The sequence below is a fragment of the Gossypium arboreum genome, chromosome 1 (genome assembly GCF_025698485.1).
Source record: "Gossypium arboreum isolate Shixiya-1 chromosome 1, ASM2569848v2, whole genome shotgun sequence".
NCBI lineage: Eukaryota > Viridiplantae > Streptophyta > Magnoliopsida > Malvales > Malvaceae > Gossypium > Gossypium arboreum.
The window spans coordinates 16682643-16706131 of NC_069070.1; the positions used below are offsets into that span (position 1 = coordinate 16682643).

The following is a 23489-nucleotide window of genomic DNA, read 5'->3' on the forward strand; positions in this document are numbered from 1 at the left end:
CATGTATGCTATGGTTTGTTCACGCCCGATTTATCATATGCAATCAAGGCAAGCTTAGCGATACATGGCGAATCTCGTAAAGAACACCGGAAAGCGCTTCAATGGATTTTAAGATACTTACGAGGCACTACTAATGTTTGCTTACAGCTTTGGAAGAACTAAAGATGGAGTTATAGGGTATGTTGATGCTGATTTTGCTGGAGACCTTGATAGAAGAAGATCTCTCACGTGTTACGTCTTTACAATCGGAGGTTGTGCAATTAGTTGGAAAGCCACTTTGCAAACTACACCGCTTTGTCTACCAACGTCAAGTTGAGTACATGGCGATTAATGAGGCTTGTAAAGAAGCTATTTGGTTGAAGGACTATTTAGTGAACTCAATGAAGACCTTCAAATCAGATAGTATTTTGTGACGATCGAGTGCCATCTTTCTTACAAAAGATCAAATGTTTCATGAGAGAACAAAACACATTGATATTCGGTATCATTTTGTTCGTGATATTATTGCTCGTGGTGATATTGTTGTGAGCAAAATTAGCACTCATGAAAATCCTGCAGATATGATGACTAAGTCACTTCCTATAACCAAGTTTGAGCATTGCTTAGACTTGGTTGGTGTTCATTGTTGAAGTTAAACCCTTAAGGGGTTTTTGGAAGAGGTGAAGAACTTGTTTATTGAAAGTTCGCGATGAAGAACTTGTTCATTGAGAATTTGTGTCAAGGTGGAGATTGTTAGAATTAAGTGACCCAAATTCTTATTTAAATAAAATACGATGGAAAATAAAATAAAAGTAAAATCCATATAGAACTAGACTTCTTTTATTTTATTTTAGAATAAGGTTTTAAACCTTATTAAACTCCATCTATTTTATATTGATTAGATAAGGTGTTTCAATCCTACTAGAATATGGCTTTGCAAGCCTATAAATAGACATAGTCTATTCCTCTTGTATTTGAGTAAAAATTTTTCGACATAGTGAATTTTCTTCTCCTCTGCCCGTGGTTTTTTTCCCGAAAGGGTTTCCACGTAAAATTTATGTGTTCTTTATTTTTATTTATTTTATTCTATTTTATTTTTCACAAATCTCCTTAATTTCATGCTTATAATTGTAAAAGAAAGGGACAGTTTTTGTTTGTAAAACTCAAAACTGGCCAATGGCCGTTCAATCATCAATCAAATCTTCAATACTAATTCAATTTTAGCTCGATTGACATCGGTATTGTTGTTAGTGTAGGAGGACGTAGGTTGAGTGCGTTGAAACAAATTATTCTCCTATTTAAATATTGGGGAGAAATTATGAATAGTGTTAAGCATTATATAAAAGATAAGTCGATATGATAAAAACTTATAATGAGATTAATTATATGAATCAAGTGATAGAATAGGAATGTGCGTAAGGATACTGAATTTTCTTAATTCATTATATATATATTTTGAAGATTTCGATAAATAAATAAATTTGGGTAGGATAAACATAGATATTAGGAATTGTAAAGCAAGAAACAGGATCATGTGGCAATGTGAAGACAGATCCATTGGGTGAGTGTGAGGACTGAAGCAACCAATAATTAGTCCCAATTTTAAGGTATCTCTCTATTTATGAAATGTTACATTAATTAAATATTTTATTTTACGCTATTCTCAATGGTCAATTACTTGTTATAATATAAATTTATTTATTTATTTATTTGTCTGGATTGTTGACTTTTGTGTTCTCCCTAAATATTCCTCTCTCCGGTTGACCCGACCTCATCCTTATCATACAACATCCTCATTGCATGCATTTGGATTTTTATTTTACAAAACTTAACTTTCTTATTTGATTCTCTGTTTTATTTATACAACACAGGAACTTTGTGCAACACCCAGATCAAATTTTATAATCATTTTAAAATATATTTTTTACCGAAATATTTATCTATTTTATATTTTTTAAATTTTTAGAATTAAGATAAAATTGAGATTATTTGTAAATTTTGAGGGTAAATTTTTTATAAAATGACTAAATTGATATAATATTGAAAAGTTGATGAATAAATTTATTATTATATCGATTTTTAATTGTGACGTTGTCTTAATGGGTGACCAATTTGAAAAAAAAATTATAATTGGGTGAAATTTATGTAGACTCTCCAGTTATTGAAGCTGAAACTTTTTCCAGGAGAGGATGAAATTTCATGCTGATGGCAATGAAAATAATCGAGTTTGTGTGTAAGGGTGAGGATGACAGAGGAAAATTAGGAAAAAAAAATTGGGTGAAACTAAATTATATATTTTTAATCTTTATAAATTTTGAAAGAGTAAATCAAAATTTTATTATTTTCTAAAAATCGAAGTACAATTTTATAACATACTAAATTAAAAATTTAGAAAATTTAAAGGGTCAAAAGTGAGATTTCTTAATTTAAGGATATCAAGGCCCTTACTATGCCCTCAATATCACTCCTAATCCATTTGTAAGCGGGATTAATTTGATTGAATCATCAATAACATAAGGACGTAAAACATGTACTAGATCTATATTATATATCAAGCATTTGGATGAGTTGATGTCACAAGTTAATCGAGTACAAATTTAATTAAATAATGATTAACATACTCTTACTTTATAAAGTAAATTATATTATTCCAAAATTATTTTTATTCTTTTATATTTTTATATTAAAAATAAAAAAATAACACATATAATAAAATTTAAACCCAAATCTATATAGTATTAAACATTTTATTTTACCGTTGAATCAAAATCCATTTATTATTTATATCAGTTTTTAAATATTTATTATATAATTTTATTTTTACCCTGTATCCTAAATAACATTGTTGGTTTAGAGGCATGAAAGAGAGTGGGTCCAAAGGCAACCGTTTAACTTGGGCCTGCAATGCTCAAACGGAGCACAATGGGATATCCACTACCTACTCATCAATGAGCCTTTTCGCAAACTACAAATCAACAAATGCTTCAAATTTGGGCTCAATCCAAATTTACTTGCATGTACGATGTAGAATTGCTATATATATATATAATTGCATTTTATCTATCTATTTAAATTGGGTTATTTTGATTTTGAGTTTATTTTAAGTTTGAATCATTTTGAATTTGAAATTTTTTGAAAAGATAATTTTATCCTTTATTAATTAATTATTATTCTATTTTTATCTTCAATATTTATTTTTATTAAAAATAATAAAACTTAATTAGACATAAAAATATTTTTAATTATTATTAAATTATATTATAAATTGTATTATATTTTAATATAATTATATATTAAACATGATGTATTTTTCAATTAATACTAGATTAATTATGCCATATCTACGATGTGGGTGAAAACCTTAGGTAACAAATTTATATAAAAAAAAATTGATATAGCAATGGCTTTGATTGAAATGGTGAAGTTGAATCTAAGTTGTGGCCTAGTGGTGGAGTGTTCACCTTCTCTAGGAATAGTCTAGGTTTGAACCACAATTGCATCAAAAAAGAAATGGTGAAATTAATAGAGTGAAAGCTATAATATTTTGAGGTCCAATCCGTTATGTCTAAGTATTTTTTTTTAGATTTCATATGAAAAGACAAAAAAAAAATCAAAATGATATTGTTGTTAGAAAAATAAAGGAGATTTTGGTAAGTTCATTATTGAGCTAGGATCTAGAGTGACACCGAACTCACCAACTCCTTTATCAATATTATATATATATATATATATAAGGCGTTGTTTTTGAAGTTACATTTACAATCACAATTGCAATTATAAAGAATACATCTAAATAATTATGATAAGAATTGCAATTACAAACGATAATAAAAAAAAATCTAAACTTATATTAGAATATTTTTATACAGAGTGGACATATAATATGATATAAACTAACCATTAAACTAATGTGTTGTTGAAAGAGATTGATTCGAATCTAAATTTTAAAATCCTAAGTTATAAAACAAGGATTAAAAATTTAAAGACTACTACTTAAATCAAATATAAAAAGAATATATAAACTTAAAACAATCAAATGAATTAAATTCTTGCAGCCACTTCAATGTAAAAATAAAAAATAAAAACTTCAAAAGACTATACCCCCTTCATCCCTAGTTGAACCTTTTTGTCTCTTTTATGAAGCTTCCTAAAGTTTGATTGAGTCAAACCTATTCTATGGTTATTAAATTTAGTATTATATTGCTGTCATGATGTTCCCTGGAAATAACATGTTTCACGATGTTAGTGACCCTGTCCCCAATTCCCATTCCCAAACAACCAATCAAATTCCAAAGGAAATAAAGTGACAGCCCTAGTGCTACATTATCTAAATGTTCCAAATAGGATAAAGGGTTTGCAAACAAAGGCCATTATAAATTTTGAGTATACAAACGAGTTAGACTGATTGTATTTCGATTGTAATATTAAATATTGATATTTGAGCATGTTGGACATATTTTAAATTAGTTGAATGTTGTATGTTAAGGGTGAATGTCCTTCATGCTACTTCAGAGGCATGCACTTTGACCAAGGAAAAGAGTGCAGGATTTGTTTCTAAATTTAGCAGGGTACGTCCAAAACCCAGATTATATATATTTCTTACAATTTTACTACAACTGGTTACATATAAAGATGATATGCAGCAAACAAAAACAAAAACAAAAACAAAAAAAAAACTAACAATCTGACAACATTCTTTGTCAGTTGCAACATTATTCTAAACATTCCTCGACTTAAACTTAAGTCTTGATTTGAGACAACATGCATCTGACATCTTTGCTGTTTGGTCTCTCCTTTGGATCATCCAAAGTGCAGAAATACGCAATCTTCAAAACCAGAATCATTTGATCTTCAAACCCTTTTCCAATCAGTTTAGGATCTATGGCTGTTGTGGGGTTGTCTGAAATCATGATGTTTCTCATCCATTTCACTAAACTCATCTCATCAGTGTGTTGAAAGAACGTATCAGATGGTAGCTTCCCCATCACCAAAACACAAAGTATAACCCCAAAGCTATAAATATCACACTTATCAGTAAACTTAAGTGTTTGATGATATTCAGGTGCGATATACCCCACAGTTCCAGCCAAATTGGAAGTGGTAATATGAGTTTGTGCATCAGGCATTGCTTTTGCAAGCCCGAAATCTGCGATCCTGGCTTCCATTTCATCATCAAGAAGGATGTTCCCTGGTTTCAAATCTCTATGAATGATTCGAGGGCTATGGTGCATGTGAAGATATTCAAGCCCAGCAGCCACTCCTTTTGCTATCCTCTGCCGCGCAAGCCAATCTAGCTCCCTTGTGCCTTCTGATACTTGTTGTAAGATGTCTTGCAAGCTTCCATTCTTCATGAATTCATACACAAGGTAGTGACAGTCGGGTCGAGAAATATGAGCCAACAACGGAAGGAGATTCCTATGTCGAATTTGGCCTACTGTGGTGATCTCTGATTTGATTTGACGCATTTTCTTGTTGAGAAGCTTGCTGTCTTCATCAGTTAACTCAGCTGCATCTTTTGGGGGTTGAATAATTTTCTTAATAGCAATCATTTTGCCATCACTTCCTGGTAATTCAGCTTTATATACTTCTCCACACCCCCCTTTCCCTATGATCTCCAATGAAGCCAACCCATCTTCTTTCTCTAAAAACGATAAATCCTCAGCTTTCTTAATCAATGGACTGAATATGGATGGACCAGGATCTTTAGCAGCTCCTAAAATGGTTGCCAACACCAGTTTAAACATAACAGAGAAGACGAACCCAGATATGCCCCCACCTACAGCTCCAGCAAAGAATCCCAACAGCCATTCCATTGCTTTTTTACTATTATTTTTGTGTCGGTGTTGAGTTACTGGTGATAAGATAGGACCTTCACTGGTTACTGATTTGCTCCCAATTGGTGATGGAGCTTGAGCTCTGCTTCTGCTATTATTTGTTGATTTCCTCTCAGCAAAAGTGTACCGTTTGGGGTACTGAGTTACTGTTGATTCATCAACTTGGCTCATCAATGAAGCTGAACCTTCAAGGAAATTGTTCCCTGAGAAATCAAAGAACCGAAGGTTTCGAAACGAACGTATAGATGATGGGATTTTCCCGGAAAACAGATTGTTGGCAAGGGAAAGATTTTCCAAGTTGGGAAAATACTTCAAGAAGGTCAAGTCACCGGTGAACTCATTGGAAGATAAATCGAGAACTCGGAGACGAACCAAAGAAGACAAATTCGACGGTATCTCGCCGGAAAACATGTTGTTTCGAAGGTCGAGGATTTCGAGTTTTTTACAGTGAAAAACTTCATGTGGAACTGGGTTACCAATCCTGTTGTGGGAAACGGAGAGCTCTTTCAGCTCCGACAGCTTCCCAATTGCAGGAGACAGAGACCCATCAAGCATTTGGGATTTAAATACAAGCCTGGTGACTTTAAGGACATAAGTGTTGTCGTCGGCGAGTCTTCTCTCGCAGAAAACGCCGGCGGCTCTGCAAGGATCGGTGGCGGGGAACCGTTGACTGGCGATGCCCAAGTCTTTGAGAAGTGTGGAAAGAGCTTTGGAGTCTGAACGGTCGAGAGTTAGCCTTGAATGGGATATGAAGAAGAGGGAGAGGAGAGTGAGGAAGCGAAGGAAGTGACGACGACGGTGGGGTATTCCGGGAGAGAACGCCATTTAGGGCGGATTAAGGAGGGGTTGGTGGAGGGAGAGAAAAGAAAGGTAGTGGAAGATTATTGGATGCTCATATAGCTGCTATTAAATAATTAAATAATTAATTCCTTGGTTTTTTTTATAAGCTGATACCGTGTGGAAAAAATGTGTATGTGGAGCCCATTTGAGTTGATTTTTCCCGTAAGCAAACGACGGTGGAGGTACTTGTATAATTAATCAGTCTTCCGATTAAAAATTTACTTCATTTTTATTATTCACAATTGATCTAACGACAGGTTAGTTTAATTATTTCATCAGTTTAATAGTAAAATAAATAAAATTTTGATAATAAAAATTAATTTATTTTAATTTAACACATAAAATTAATTTATTTAATTTTTAATAATAATTTTACCATCATCCAAACCAATTATTTTATTTGTGTTGTTATGTTATAAAAAAGTTTTTCTTCAGAATTATGTCATAATAAAAGTTACGTGCAATTATAATATTAAATTCAGATTTAGTTATGAATATGCTTTGTGATGTTAATTTGATTGTAGTTATTATTTAAAGTTTGGGTTATCCCATCATGTAAATCATTACTTTATTTTTTATATAAATTTATTTTGTTAAGTTTTATTTCATGTATATATACTTTTATATATTTTAATTTAGATTCGAATATATTTTAACCATTAATTTTATTTTATAATTTTCATTTTAATTATTTAGATGTATTATTTATATTATAATTATGTTTATTATAATTTTTCTTAAAAATAATTTAAAAACAATTATAATACTAATATAAAATAATTTGTAATTTATTATTATTATTTTATTATAATACTAATATATAACATATTTTATCACATGGCATTAATTTAGATGTATTATTTATATTATAATTATGTTTATTTTATAATTATGTACATTATACCGTGTACGTGTTTTCTCGACAGTTCAACTAAAAAGTTTTCAACTGGAAACGTTTTTCTCATGGGTATTTTGTGCTAGGGTTTTGTATTTTCGGGTTAGGGTTTAGGATAGGGTTTAGGGTTTTTGAAATGTTAAATAATTATTATTGTATTAGAAATTTAAAAACCTCATATTTTCATCGAAACTTGAAGTACTTGTTTGGGATGAAATATTAGTTTTTAATTTTTTTCACATTTTTAATACTAGTTTGATCCAGTATTTTAGTAAATTATTTATCACAATGCATTAATATTGATGAGATAAGTTTTGAAATATATCTCGGGATATATTGTGGGTTTTTTGTCCCAAGTGAGGGTTGAAATTTGTAGAGAGATAACGCTCCAAGCAGGACGCACAATAGTGGTTTTTAAAATTTTGCACATTTTTAATACTAGATTGATTCAATATTTTAGTAAATTATTTATCACAGTGCATTAATATTGACGATATGAGTTTTGAAAATATATCTCGGGATATATACGATGGTTTTTTTGTCCCAAATGAGGGTTGAAATTTGTAGAGAGATAACGCTCCAAGTAGGACGCACTATCAGCAAAAGTACTGAAAGACCATCCAATTGGAAGCGCTTTCAACTTACATGGCACTGAAAACACTTCCACTTGGACACACTTTCAATACTTTTGCTGATAGTGTGTCTTGCTTGGAGCGTTATTTTTCTACAAATTTCAACCCTCACTAGCCGGTGGGAATTTTCAGAATCAACTTTGAGCTCGTCCCCTGATCTATAAATGAAACATATTTTAGCCTCAAGTAACATAAGCCATTTACGAGCAAATAACCAGTTGTCAGAGAGATCAGAAGAAGAGAAGTTCATAGAGAAGGTATAAGTTAGAGCAACGACGCAATTTGCATAAAAGTAAACATTGATTTTTGTTATTCATTAATTTTTTGCATAATATTTTTGTTTTGAACGTCTTGACAGGTTATTTGGTTGAAAATGAGTGGACGGATTAATGCTATTGTTTATTACAACGGTGAAATGTGTGACACTGAGAACAAGGTCATTTTTTTATTAGAAAACACAGTGCGACTGACTTTTAACTAGAACAGACAATTGTCAGAACTACGAATAAGAATTAGGTGGAAAATCATTGGATCAACTAACTGAAAGTATCGTCCCTTTAATATCGATTTTGTGCGTCAGACAACTTATTAGATATGACGATTTTGATATTAGAGGTGCGAGAGGGTTAGAGGCGATGGTGTAGACGCATCTAAACAGTGAATCCTCGTTTCTTGAGTTATATGACGAGTTCTCAATGGGAGACCAAGGCCCTCAGACATCGACATATGTTCATGTTCGAGAAGACAGAATGGAAGAACATGCTAATAGTCCAACGGCACAGTTGTCTGGTGTGTTCACCACTTTTTTAGGAACTTCCCATCATGATATCTCGGAATCATCAATCAGAAGATACTCATTTTTCTCGGCCTTAGATTTCAACCGTGGCAGGCAGAACACCGAACAGTCAGGTTGGAGTGGTAGGATGGAATACACGACCCATGCATGTCACTCATTTAGTGGTATTGATTTGAACTTCAGTCAACCGATGTTTAATGTTGGGAACTCTTATAAAGGAATGATGTCTACTTTCAGTGGTTGGCTATCGACAAATGATTTTGGATGTTTCGATAGTTATACGAGAAGGGATGATGTACTCCTTACGACGTCCACCAGCGAGAGGACATCCAACACAGAAGATGTTGGTGGGTCTGAGAATGAAGATGACAGTGAATCTGATATCGATCCAATCTGGCAGACCAGTACCGATAGATAACACCCCTAACCCTTCTCCGTCGTCAGATTAGGGTCATGAGCATTACTAACTAATCAAACAATTAAATCAATCATAATCAACATATAAACTCACTAATAACATTATAATATACAGGTGTAGGTCACAACAATCTGATACTATCATACTAGATTCATATACATCTTAATAATAAATTATGCTATGCATTTCTAAACTTAGTCTTCCACTTTCTACACTCTTATCATTATTTATCCCTTCTAGAATGTTCGAATTCAGATACATATAAGACTATTCCAATTTTTAGCATCAGAGTATTAGTCCATGCTCCGTCTACGATTATATTTTTAATCTATCGTCAATGATGTTAGTGGAATGCACTTAATTTAGGTTTGCTAAATCACCCAAATTCCAAGTAAAAGTTATTATTACAGCCTCTATTACAAGTCTACAGGAGCCTAAAAATAGTTAAAAAATAGGCAGGGACTAATTTGAAACAATTCTGGAAGTTTAGGAAATAATTACAAAAAATTTTAACTGTAGAGGTTACACGGTAGTGTGACTCACATGGCCAAGTCACACGTCTGTGTGTCTGGATGTGTGGGCATTCAAAGTAGGGACACACGGCCGTGTCCTTGCCCGTGTAACTCATTGAATTGGGTCACACGGCCAAGCCACACACCCGTGTGCTAGACTATATACCCTTTCAAAATGGCCTCGCACGCCTGTGTGCTAGCCGTGTGTTTCACACGGTCAAGTTACACGCCCGTGTGTCTGGTCGTGTAGACCTAAAATGTGCCTTAAATCACAAGTTTACCATTTCCTATCTACTTAGACACTAAACAACTCAATTGCTAATCGTTTAACTTATTCAAAACATGATTAAACATGCCCAAAATACACCAAATTCATCACCTAATATGCCTAACCAATGTACCCTCATTGGTACCAGATTTTATATGTTCAAATACACCAACAACACATCAAGCATTCAAGTCTTTCATTCATATCACACTTTCCATATTTAAACTAACTTCTAAACTTCTAAATTTACCAAATGTGAAGCTAAACACATACTAAGCATTAAGCTAAGCTACCAACTTTAAATTATCATATACCAAAATATAAACTAGGCTAGCATACCAACATAGTCTCAACCTCAACCATATACACATTTAACCATCATTTCACTAGTAACTAAGTTAACAACATCTTATAAATGATATCAACAAAAGACTCCCTAGGTAAATGCCATTACAAAATGAAATATCACCACACTTGAGTTCAGGATTTGTGATTTGATATTGAGTTGGCAATAATTTGAACAGTACCTCGCCTGTGCACGGAAAACAAAACCGCACGCTGAGTAAAACTTAGTGGTATTTCTATAATCTGAATAATACAAACTTGATAAAAATATTTAACATGCAAAATAGAACAAGTAAGCTATGTTCATGTGTTTTAATTCAATAGTATAATTTTTGTTCGTTCCTTATTCACATCTACTAAGATTTTCACATGTTCAAATATATAAGTTTATATATCAATGGCAATTCATTTACCATTAGAATACATCATCTCATGCAATGGCATGATTCATACCTTTTATCAATACTTGAATTCATTCAAGTTTCACATCTCGATTCATCATTTCATATTTCATTTCTCATCTCATAATCATTTCTCATATTTTCCATTTCAATATTTTCTCATCTCATAAATTATTATTTTACTTTCCTCTATTAACATGACATGGACTCAGAAGGATACACGGATCCAACCAACACACCAGTTTGGCACCCAGTGCCTCATCGGATAAATCTGAAGTAATAACTGCTCCCAGTGCTATATAAAATTACACCCAGTGTCTCATCGGTTAAACCAAAGTAAATTGGCACCCAGTGCCTCATCGACTCGAGGTCGACGTAATCCCTGAACTCTTCCTACCTATGGCATGCCATCTATATTCGACTTAGCCCGATATAGTTAATAGGGATTCATTTCACTTTTCAATACAACCAATGTCTCAGTTTCATGGATATATATATAATCACATATGAGTACATATTCAATTTGATAATGATCACATTTTTCTCAATTCACATAAATTCATAATCAATATATTTTACAATATAAAAAATCAATCCATTTCATTTCAATTATGAACTTAATTTAATTCCTAAGTACCAAAGTACTCACCTTAATTGCTTACCATATGCAAACAATTATATATGCAATAATCTACTATTTAATTCGGATTATAGAAACACAAACAGTGATTTTTGAGCTATTCTACGTCGATTTTATCCTTCCCCTTTTTACTCGAGGATTCTGGTACGATGTTAGCTACGGAAAAAAACAATTAAATCACATTAATATTACATATTTCAATTTCACATTACATTTCAAATTTCACACTATATTTTGCTTATTCTTCAATTTAGTCCCTAAATCGAGACTAATTTTAATAATTACATTTAACTTCATATTTTTGTACTAATTTCACTCTAGACCACATTTAGCTTCCTCTTTTCCAGTTCGACCCCATAATTTTGAATTCTTCACAATTTAGTCCCTATTGTTCAAAATAAATAATTAATTCCACAATTTAGTCATTTTCCATTTCTAAATTAAAAATCTATCTATTTAATCCCGAATACTTAAACTATTCAACAATGTCAACATATAAAATCTTGAATAATACTAAAAATTACAATATGGGTCGGGTAGCCCTAGGTACCGGGATTCCAAAGATATAAAAATTACAAGAAAATGGGACTAAATTGGCTAACCAATTGAAATTTGAAAGCTTGAAACCCTTAGGTCGTGGGTTCTCTCCTTTCTCTTTTCTTTTCTTTTTTTCTTTCTTTTTCTTTCTTTTCTTTCTTAATTTTGCATGTTTCCACTTACTTTTATTATTTCTTTTATTATAACTTTAATTTTAATTATTATTATAATAAATATATATACATTAATGTTAATATATAATATATAATATATAATATATACATGCATTTTTACTTAACCACATTCGGCCACCTATACAGAACCATTTATTAAATGGTTTAATTTTTATTTTAGGCCCTTTAGTCTATTTCAATTTATAATTCAACTTTTACCCTATACGCGATTTAGTCCTTATACTTAATAACTTTTAATTCATGCAAAGTCACTTAACCGAAACCTAATTAATTATACAACTAACTGAGTCTGATTTACGGGAACGGAGTCCCGGGAATGCACTTTTCGATGCCCTAGACTATCGGGTCATTACAATTCTCCCCCTAATTAAATTTCGTCCTCGAAATTTACCTGAAAAGAGGTGGGGGTACTAAGATCTCATCGTCTCTTCCGGTTCCCAAGTCCCTTCCTCGACACTATGACTATGCCATAATACTTTCACTAACAGAACTCGCTTATTACGCAATTCTTTCACTTCACGCGCCAAAATCTTAACTGGTTCTTCTTCGTACGACAAATCGGGTTGAATCTCAATGTCTTCCGTCAAAATAATGTGAGACAAATCTGACCAATATCTTCTAAGCATTGAAACGTGAAAAATGTCATGCATTTTTTGTAATTCTGCACGTAAAGCTAAACGATATGCAATTGGTCCTACTCTTTCTGTGATCACATACGATTCAATAAAACGAGGACTTAGTTTCCCTTTTCGGCCAAATCTCAAAATTTTCTTTCAAGGTGAAACTTCAAGAAATACTTTATCGCCCATAGAATATTCAATATCTCGATGTTTCAAATATGCATATGGTTTCTATCTATTAAAAGTTGTCTTCAATCTATCTAGAATTTTTTTAACAATATCTTCCGTTTCTCGAATTAATTTCGGCCCGATCATTCTTTTTTCACCTAATTCTATCCAGCAAGTAGGGGTTTGACACCTATGACCGTATAAAGCTTCATACAGAGCCATTTGAGTACTTAGTTAGAAGCTATTGTTGTATACAAATTCAGCCAAAGGTAAGTAACGCTCCCATCCCGATTCAAAATCAATAACTTAAGTACGAAGTTGTCTTTCAAAATCTGAATAACACGCTTAGATTGTCTGTCAGTCTACGGGTGAAAAGCTGTGCTAAAATTAAGTCGCATCCCAAGGGATTCGTGCAACTATTTCCAAAATCTCGTAGTGAACCACGGATCTCGATCAGAGATACCGTGCAATCTCACAATTTCTTGAATATAAACTTCATCAAGCTTTTGAAGTGACCAATCAGTCCTGATCGCAATAAAATGAGTCAATTTCGTAAGTCGATCAACAATCACCCATACAATATTTTTCTTACTTGCCAGTAAAGGTAACTCGGTTACAAAATCTATCGTAATACGGTCCCATTTCCACTCAGGAATAAAAATAGGCTAAAGCAGTCCTTTGGGAACCTGATGTTCTACTTTAACTCATTGACAAGTCAAGCATTTAGCCACATACTTAACCACATCTCTTTTCATTCCTGGCCTCTAATAAGATTCTCGCAGATCGCGATACATTTTTGTTCCTCCAAGATGCAAAGCAAATTTTAAAACTGAGACCAATCCAACCAACCAACCAATTCATTTCAACCAATTTGATACCAAATTATACTTCTATTATAATTATACCATTTAACATATTCATCATTCTTTACTTTAATGTATATTCATTAAACAAGTCTTAGCATTTATATAATCATCAAACCTTATACATGCCATATAAAGCAAAAAGGAAATTACAAAAGCTACCGGAGATAATCTGGATAGTGTGATCCTCTGTATTGATTCGATCCTCTATATACTTCCACGTCAATCTACAAGAGACATTGAATACACTCAAGTAAGCTTGTAGAAGCTTAGTAAGTTCATAGGCATAAAACATAAATCTTACCAAATATTTATACACTTATACAATATGCACAATTATTAAGTTCACCTATCAACTACAGTCATTGGTGAGTTCCCTTGTATAAACTCACTACCACTTATCCATTTTCTTTGATTTTTTTAGGCCCATTTGTCACATATCATTCTTAACCAAATTAGGGAATGGTTACTAAAAATTGAGTACTTCACTTCCACTTTGCCATAGTATAACTATCATAAGCTTCATAAAGTATCAACTCTTTCAATTCTAAAACATTCGGAATGCAAATTCAGTTATGAAATCTCAAGCAACCACAGTCATTAATGCTAAAATTTTCTAATATGCCATTCTAAACCATTTCTTTTTTCTTCACCAACTTGTCATCATCTAACTGTGTTGACTTGATCCATTTAAATATCACCGGTTTGATAATTAGTTTAGCCAATAAACTTCTATCGTCATTGATACTGAGCTGAGCAAAAAGTGCTCTCAATTCAACTGCTGCTTTTCTACTCAACGCATTAGCTACGATATTAGCTTTACCAGGATGGTGGTAATCAATAACATAATCAAAATCTTTCAGAAGCTCGACCCAATGACACTATCACAAATTCAACTCCTTTTGATATGAGAGGTATTTGAGACTCTTATGATACGCATAGATGTGACACTTTTCGCTGTACAGGTAGTGTCTCCAGATCTTTAGAGAAAAAACCAAATAACTAGCTCTAAATCGTGCGTCGGATAATTACGTTCATACATTTTTAACTAATGAGACGCATAAGCTATCACTTTCCTATCTTGTATCAAAACACAACCAAGACCGTTCAATGAAACATCACTATAGACCACAAAAGCTTTTCTCGATTTTGGTAAAGTCAAAATCGGTACTTCACTCAACATCTACTTCATCAAAACCAACATTTCAGTCAACATCTGCTTTAATTTCTCAAAACTTTCTTAACACTGATCGTCCCAAACGAATTGAACATTTGATAAATGCCAAATTATACATGTTTTTACCCCAAATACCTAACATAATCATGGATGTTTATTACTAGATTTGTGGATTTTGGTGCTCTTAATCCGGTTATTTCATGTTTTGTACTCAGGAGAGCACCAAGAGTCAAAAGGAGCAAAAAATGAGCCAAAAAGGGACAAAACAGACCAAATCGAGAAGATGAAATGACCTAAGCCTTGCCACACGGGCAGCTCACATGCCCGTGTCTTTCGAGGGTGTCGACCAAGGCTCTCACGATTCACATGGCCTGGCCATTGACCTACACAGCCGTGTGCAATTTAATGGATTGAACACGGCCTGGTAAAGACGTCACACGGCCGTGGCACACGGGCGTGTCCCTTTTTTAAGGAGTTGTATTTTACACGGAAAAGGGTACTTAGGGAGGAAGAAAGCCAATCCAAAGTCTATATAAACACCCTAAGTATGACTTAGAAGGGGGCCTCTTTTCCAGAACTTTTCTGGAATACAAAACCACACTCCAGAAATTACTTGAAGGAAGCCAGACGATCCATCCCAAAAGCCGGAGCTACTCCACGACTGAAGATCTCTCTCTCAATTCCTTCAGGGGTTTTAGAGTTTTCTTTATGTTTTGTTATTTTCATACTTTTGAGATGTACTCTTATATTATTATGAACTAAACCCCTTAGATACCTAAGGGGGTTGAAACCTATGATGGATCTTGTTATTATTATCTGAACTGTATGATAAATACTTGATTTGTTCATAATTATGTGTTCTTAATGCTTGAGTTAATATTTCGGGTATTAATTTATGATTTGATGTGCTTATACATAGGAGCAAAAGTCCATGTCTAAGAGTATTTGGCATAATTAAGCGGAGTTGATCGAATGCCTAAAAATAGGGTTATGAGATTTTATCGGATTAGGGTGAAACCTAATATGGGAGTCCATAAAGTGGTTTACTGCTTCCCTAGGAGTTTTAATTGAGAAAGAAATTTTGATTAATTGAACTGAGGGTTAGACGTTATTAGTCTCGAAAGGGATAATAACATAGGTTAGGGAGTCTCACAGATCAAGTCAAGTGAATAAATCGTCTGGTTCAGAGTCAGATAACAAGTGAAATCTAGGTGGATTCCTCCTTGGGTGTCGTCTTTATCAAATTAATTTTCTTTAAGTCTTTTTCCAACTTTTCTCTTTACTTTAGTTTAATTAGTTAATTAGTTTAGTTAATTAGTTTAATAAACAACCCCTATTTATTTCTAGGTTAGATAATAAAAAGATAGTTATTACTAGTACTTTTGGTTCCCTTGGGTACGATATCACGGTCTTGCCATTACTATACTATTGTTCGATAGGTGCGATTGCCTTTTCATCGTGATAATAGTTAGTCTAGGTTTGATCTTCATTATAAATATTTATTACTTGTTACGAATCACGCGATCAACATTCTTATGTAACAACTTTGTCATCACCAAAGCTATCTTCGAAAATCCATTTGCAAATCTTCGATAATAACCAGCCAGTCCAAGAAAACTACGAACCTTTGACACATTCCTCGGTGCTTTCCATCGAACAATTGCCTCGATCTTTTTTGAATCAACTCTAATCTTATCTACCGAGATAACATGACCCAAAAATACAACCTTTGATTTCCAAAACTCACACTTACTAAGCTTTCCATATAACTGTTTCTCTCGTAACACTTGTAAAATAATTCTGAGGTGTTGCTCATGCTCGGATTTAGATTTCGAATAGATCAAGATGTCGTCAATAAAAACTACCACAAATTGATCCAAATACGGTTGGAAAATATGGTTTATGAGATCTATAAATACCACCGGAACATTAGTCAGCCTAAATGGCATCACAAAAAATTCATAGTAGCTATAAAGCGGAAGAAACAATGTCTTAGGTACGTCACTATCTTTCACTTTCAACTGATAGTAACTCGATCTTAAATCGATCTTTGAAAAGAAAGAAGCTCTTTTTAATTGATCGAATAAGCCATGAATACGAGGTAGGGGGTATCAATTCTTAATTGTCAGTTTATTCAATTTCCGATAGTCAATATAAAGTTGCATTGAGCCATCTTTCTTTTTGACGAAAAATATTGTAGCTCCCCAAGGCGATATACTAGGGCGTATAAAATTACGATCCAGTAAGTCTTCCAATTGTATTTTTAATTTTTTCAACTAAGTGGGTATCATACGATAGGGGGACATTGACATTAGAGCCGTACCAGGAAGCACTTCAATTGCGAACTCAACCTCTCGATCTGGTGGTAATCCTAGTAATTCTTTAGAAAACACATCAGGGAATTTGAAAAAAGTTTAAATTTTACTGCACTGACTATCACCAGAATTCGAATTGATAACATAGGCTAGAAAAGCTTCACAGCCTTGATTGAGAAGTTTTTTAGCTCGAGTTGCTGAAATGATACGAGTTGAACCACTCGTTCGAACACCATTCACCTTAATCGTACCACCGCCTTCACTCTAAACAACAAACTTGTTTTTACGGAAATCTAGAATCACCCCGTGCTCCGTACGCCAAACGGCATTATCAACAAATCAACAGGGAATGTTATATTTTGTATCACTATCATGCATCTCCTACACACCTGATCCACTAACATGGATTTTCCAAACGGACTAGACACCACTATTGATACTCTAGACATCTCAGATTTTAAACTTCCCGACTTAACCAATTCAGTATTAACATACGAATGCGAAGATCCTGGATCTATCAAAGCATAAATAGGTTTTGAATGTAATAAAAAGATACCTCTCACAACGTCATTAGCATTGTCATCCTTACGTGACTGCACAACATAAGCTCAGGCTGGCACTCTGGCCTCCGACTAATGAATAACAACATCATTTCCCTTTCTAACACTACCTCTCAAAAATAAACCACCTCGACTTGACCCGCGACCCCTAGGAGGAGGCACAGATCCTTGAGAAATAACATGTGTAGCATTCTCATTCTTCGGACATTCTCTAGCAAAATATTCCATGGATCTATAATGAAAACAACCTTTAGTTGACTTCCAGCATTCACCACGGTGCTTTTTCCCACAGTGCTCACAAATCAGAATATCAGTATCCCTAATTGGACCTCGCACACTACCCATGGACACAGTTGGTTTTAGATCATGATTTCTATCGGCTGTATTTGACTTAAAGTTTGACCTCCAGCTACCACGAAATTATTTTGATCTCTTTGGTAATGGATTTGAACAAGCAGCTCCATGACGCTTTCCATAAGTGCGAGTAACCTCAGCATTTTTTATCAAGTCCCAAGGCTTGTTCTACCGTCTTTGCTCATTCAACTAAATCTGTAAAATTAGTAATTCTGTGCGATACTAATTGTACTTGTAACTCATCGTGTAAACCACACAAAAATCACTTGCAATAATAAAGTTCAATCGACACAAACTCAACGGCGTACCTACTAAATCGCGAAAATTCTCATTCATAATCAACCACAAACATTCCACCTTTTTTCAGAATAAAAAATTCTTTTCTTCTATCTTCAATATAAAGTTCGCCAACATATTTCTTTTGGAATTATATTTGGAAGAATTCCCAACTAGCCTGATCTGCGGATATGTGACGTGACAGTAATTACCACCAGGTATATACTTCTCATTGTAGTAGACAAACAACATATTGCATTCAAGTTATTGCAAGATGCACTTAAGTGATTTAATCCAAATTTCAACTACAGAAAGATCAACTCCTTTCAACCCTAAAAATTCAGTGGTACCATATCTCCGTAGTTTTTTTAGCGGAGCCCATCGAAAGGTAGGTGCAGGCGCTGTAGCAGATGTAGTTCTCACAACCTGCTAAAGTGCATCAGCGATAACTCTAAGTAAATGTGATCACCTCCTTCATCATTATTATCTCGCTCAACATTAGGTTGTTGAGCACCTGTCGAGTTAACATTCGGAGTTACCAACTCCGTTTCCTCACAATCATCACTATGCTCATCACTAGAGTAGAACTCTTGTTCCACTTTATTATCTGATTCATTTTCCATATTTTAACTATAAAACAAAATCAATTATCATTAGCATCAAATCTTAACTCAATTCGACTCAATTATGACATGTACCTCTAAACTCAATTCTGAACTCGATTTAGTTGGAGATCAGCTAAACCTTCAAGCTCTGATACCATTAAATGTAACAATCTTAACCCCTCTCTGCCGTCTAATTAGGGTCACGAGCATTACTAACTAATCAAACAATTAAACCAATCATAATCAACATATAAACCCACAAATAATATTATAATATGCAGGGGTAGGTCACAACAATCTGATACTAACCGCGTGATTTCGTGATAGGTTTTAAATATTTATAATTACTCGTTTTTGAACTAACTATTATCGCGATGTAGGCAAGTGTACCTATCGAACAGTAGTATAGTTTTAGCAAGACTAGATTGTCGAACTCAAAGGAACTAAATATACTAGTAATAACTGTCTTTTTATTATCTAGCCTAAGAATAAAGGGGTTTTTGTTTTAATTAACTAATTATCTAAACTAAGAACTCATAGAGAAAAGAACTGGGGAATTACTTTTGGGAAAAATCGATTGACTTAAGACCATACCTAAGGAAAAATCTACCTAGACTTTACTTGTTATTCTGGATCCGAATCGGACGATTTATTCATTCAACTTGTTCCGTAAAGATCCCTAAGTTATGTTATTATCCCTATTCAAGACTACCAACGTCTAATCCCTAGATTGAATAACCAAGAATTTTCTCCAATTAACACTCTAGGGTTGCATTAACTCGATCTATGGATCCCCTTATTAGGTTTCACCCTAATCTGGCAAAATCTTGTCACCCTATTTTTAGGCGTGCAATCAACTCCGCTTAATTATGATAAATGTACTCTTAGCCAGGGTCTATTCCTCCTCTGAATAATAGCATATCTTGAATCAGTATCCTAGGATATCAAAACAAGAATTAAGAACACATAATTAAGAACAAGTTAAATATTTATCATACGATTCAGAAAATAATAACAAGATTCGTCTTAGGTTTCATTCCCCTTAGGTATTTAGGGGTTTTAGTTCGTAACTAAATAAGAAAACATCTCAGAAGAATAAAGAATACAAAACATAAAGAAAACCCAAAACTCCTGAAGGGAAATTGAGGAGATATCTTTAGTCTTGATGATGAATCTAGCTTTTGAGATGGATCAATCGGCTTCCTTGGAGTAATTCCTTACTCCCTCTTCTCCGTCTCCCTTTTTCTCCTCTTCTAGGGTGTATTTATAGGCTTTGGAATGCCTTTTAGCCCTCAAAATTAGTTTTTTCCGAATTGGACTCAACTTGGGCTCGACAGGGACACGCTCGTGTGCGATTACTTCAGGCCGTGTTCGAGCCTGCCAAATTGATGCGGCTGTGTGGTGTGCCAGTGTGAGTCATGTTTTGATTCTTCCAGATTGACACGACTATGTAGGATGCCTGTGTGAGGAAGTCCAGGCAGTGTTGAGTTCGTACTTTGGCCCATTTTCTTTGTTTTTGGCCCGTTTCTCGGTCCTTTCGCTCTCCTATGCTCTCCTAAGTATAAAGCATGAAATTAAAGCATTAGGAGCATCAAATTCACCAATTCTAATGAGAAATCATCCATAAAATGCATTAGGGGTAAAAATATGTATAATTTACGGTTTATCAAATACCCCCACACTTAAGCATTTGCTTGTCCTCAAGCAAAATTCTCAACTCATAATCAAAATAAATTCTTTTCAACTTATAATTTTTATCGATAATATCTCACATTAATCCATAAGTAATCATACATTAAGAATTCAACTAAAAGAACATAAAAGTTTCAAACGTTCCAAGTTGAATATTTAATCATGCAAACATAGGTGTCTCTCCTCTTTTAAGTAATTACCTTTGATTCGGAATATCACAGAGTTTCACATCCTCACTAAAGATTCACTCAAATCACTCGAGGTGTTTAAGGATAATCAATGAAACACTCAGTAGCCAAAAATGAAAAGTTATTCCCATAGGCTTGTAGAAAAATCAAATCTCCACCACTATAATTTAATATGATACATCAATCAAAAGGTCTTTAGAGGGTTGTAGTGAGGCTTGGTTAGAGGGTGTGGTCACAAGCTAAAAGAAATGGTTAGAATCGAGATTGCATTGAAAAATTACTTAACTAGAAAAAGAGTTAATCTTCACTTACGTACAGCAAAGCTTCTTCTCAGAATATAGACTTACTAATATATATACATAGGTTTTTTTTTTAAGAACAAGTTAAATAACATAGACTAAGTATTAAGAACAAGACATAGCTAAGCAATCCATTCAAATCAAATCTTGACAAAAATTGGGGTTAATTTAGAGGATTTCAACAATAATGGGTTAAGGGTTAATATTAAGGGTAATACAAGAAATGGCTTGTTAGGCTCAAGGGGGGTTTACTAGGGGTTAATCATGGAGGTAGGCTTTTCATGGAATGAGTGGGTGAATCCTAAGTGCCTTAATCATTTTGACATATTAAATCAAATGGTGTGGTCTCGACATGCATAATCAAGCAAGTTCTAGAATAACAGTTCAATACTAACGCACTCAAAGCAATAATAAAAGTGAGCATGAAAGAATAAATAGATGCTCAAAAGGCTCAAAAATCTCACAAAAATTATGGCTTTTTGATGTTTAAACTCGTGAAGTCCAATTCAAAGTAATACCTAGACTTGGGAAAACAACCTATAATTTTAAATTCATAAAAATCAACTTATAATGCTTGATTCTCTAATGTCTTAAAGTTTAAACAATCAATGTATAAATTCCTATGTTTTAATTCAAGATATATCAATCAAAATCATAAATCAATTAAAATTTTTCCTAAATATGATATGAAAGCTTTTCAAGAGAACAAGGTGATTATTCAGGGATTTTTCTGATAATGAAATGAATGCCCCCCACACTTAAGATGTACATTGCCCTCAATGCACAAAGATATATATTATAGAATATAAAAATAAGATAGGGAGAGAAGTGATACTTCCTGTATGATGAATTCCTCGAACTGGAGTTTTGGAGAGTAATTGGTTCGAGAGTAGAGGAGGATACTCCGGCGGTCATAGAGGTTCATTAATCCACAAGTCCTGCGCCACAAGAATATTATATCTAGTGGTAGCTATGGTCATGGTCAAGCAGGACATGGCAGTCGTGGAGAACCTTTCCCGGTGGAGTTTTAGCTCCTATGTGATAATGAGCTTAAGAGCTCTATATAACTGTGATAAAATCAGGAACTTTTTAGGGGATATTAGGAAGAATAATTACTCAAAAAGAAATAACTGAAATTAAAATTTCTAAAATCTAATAAAAATTAAAAGGAGTTTCAATAAAAATTAAAAACATAAAATAATAAATAAGTATTTTTAAACATATTCATCGCTGGATGGTTCGCGAGGTGGGACTGGCGATGAGATGTGGAGGTGCTGACAAATCTGCTGTAGAGTAGCATCAATGTTATCAAATCATTGAAAACACTGCTGCTCAAATCGGGTGAGGCGTTCAGAGATGTCAGCATATAAAGCCGCCGTATGAACTAGACGAGAGGGTAGTGGTGGCTGAGTTGGTGGGCCCTCGTGCTGTGGGGGGACATCATCAAGAATGTCCTCGTAGGCCTCCTCCTCGGTAGATTGTGCGAGACGATACTGGGGAGGGTAGGTTCGTCGGTGCCTTTTGATCATCCTCATGCTAAGCATGCTTGAGATACCTTGTGGAGACATCTGGCCAATGAAGGTGAGGGATGATTCTTGGGCCGCGGTGTTGAGGAGCCCGAAGTGTCGCGCTAGCTGAGTCACGTAGGGGCCAATGAAGATGACCCTCTTCCGATGCCGCTCCGTCTGGTGCTGAATCACAAGGGCGATAAAATAGGCAAGGTATATAACGTACCCTTGCGACATGTACCATAAGAAGTAGATGTCGTGGGTGTTGACGACGCCAGTGCTCTCTCACCTCCCTGTAATCGTGTGAGCTAAAATAGCGTGTAAATACCTCAAGGATTGTGGGAGAACTGATGTGTTGAAGCGGCTAGGATTGTAAGAGGTCGTGCTAAGGGCCAACGTGTGCAGCACTTCGAGGGAGAGAAATGTATGTGGCGATTGAGAGTATGTAGTTCATTCTCCTCCTGAAACTCCTCCGTATATAGGCCTAGTGTAGCACCGAACTCTGGGACGCTTAGCTAGAGGATTAATCCGCCTAGACAAAATTGAACCGTACCGGGATCATCGTATCTGGTC

At 34.2% G+C, this 23489-nt stretch overlaps 1 protein-coding gene across 1 annotated transcript; it reads right to left on the reverse strand.

The window, feature by feature from the left end:
- Positions 1 to 4526: 4526 nt before the first annotated feature.
- Positions 4527 to 6725, reverse strand: LOC108481903 (leucine-rich repeat receptor-like serine/threonine/tyrosine-protein kinase SOBIR1). The gene has a single exon (XM_017784970.2). The coding sequence runs from the start codon at positions 6636 to 6638 to the stop codon at positions 4719 to 4721; it is 1920 nt and encodes a 639-aa protein (XP_017640459.1). The 5' UTR covers positions 6639 to 6725; the 3' UTR covers positions 4527 to 4718.
- Between the last annotated feature and the right edge of the window lie 16764 nt (positions 6726 to 23489).

What these genes read in the sequence shown, in the direction of transcription:
- LOC108481903 (XM_017784970.2), bottom strand. Translation starts at nt 6,638, where the DNA reads ATGGCGTTCTCTCCCGGAATACCCCACCGTCGTCGTCACTTCCTTCGC.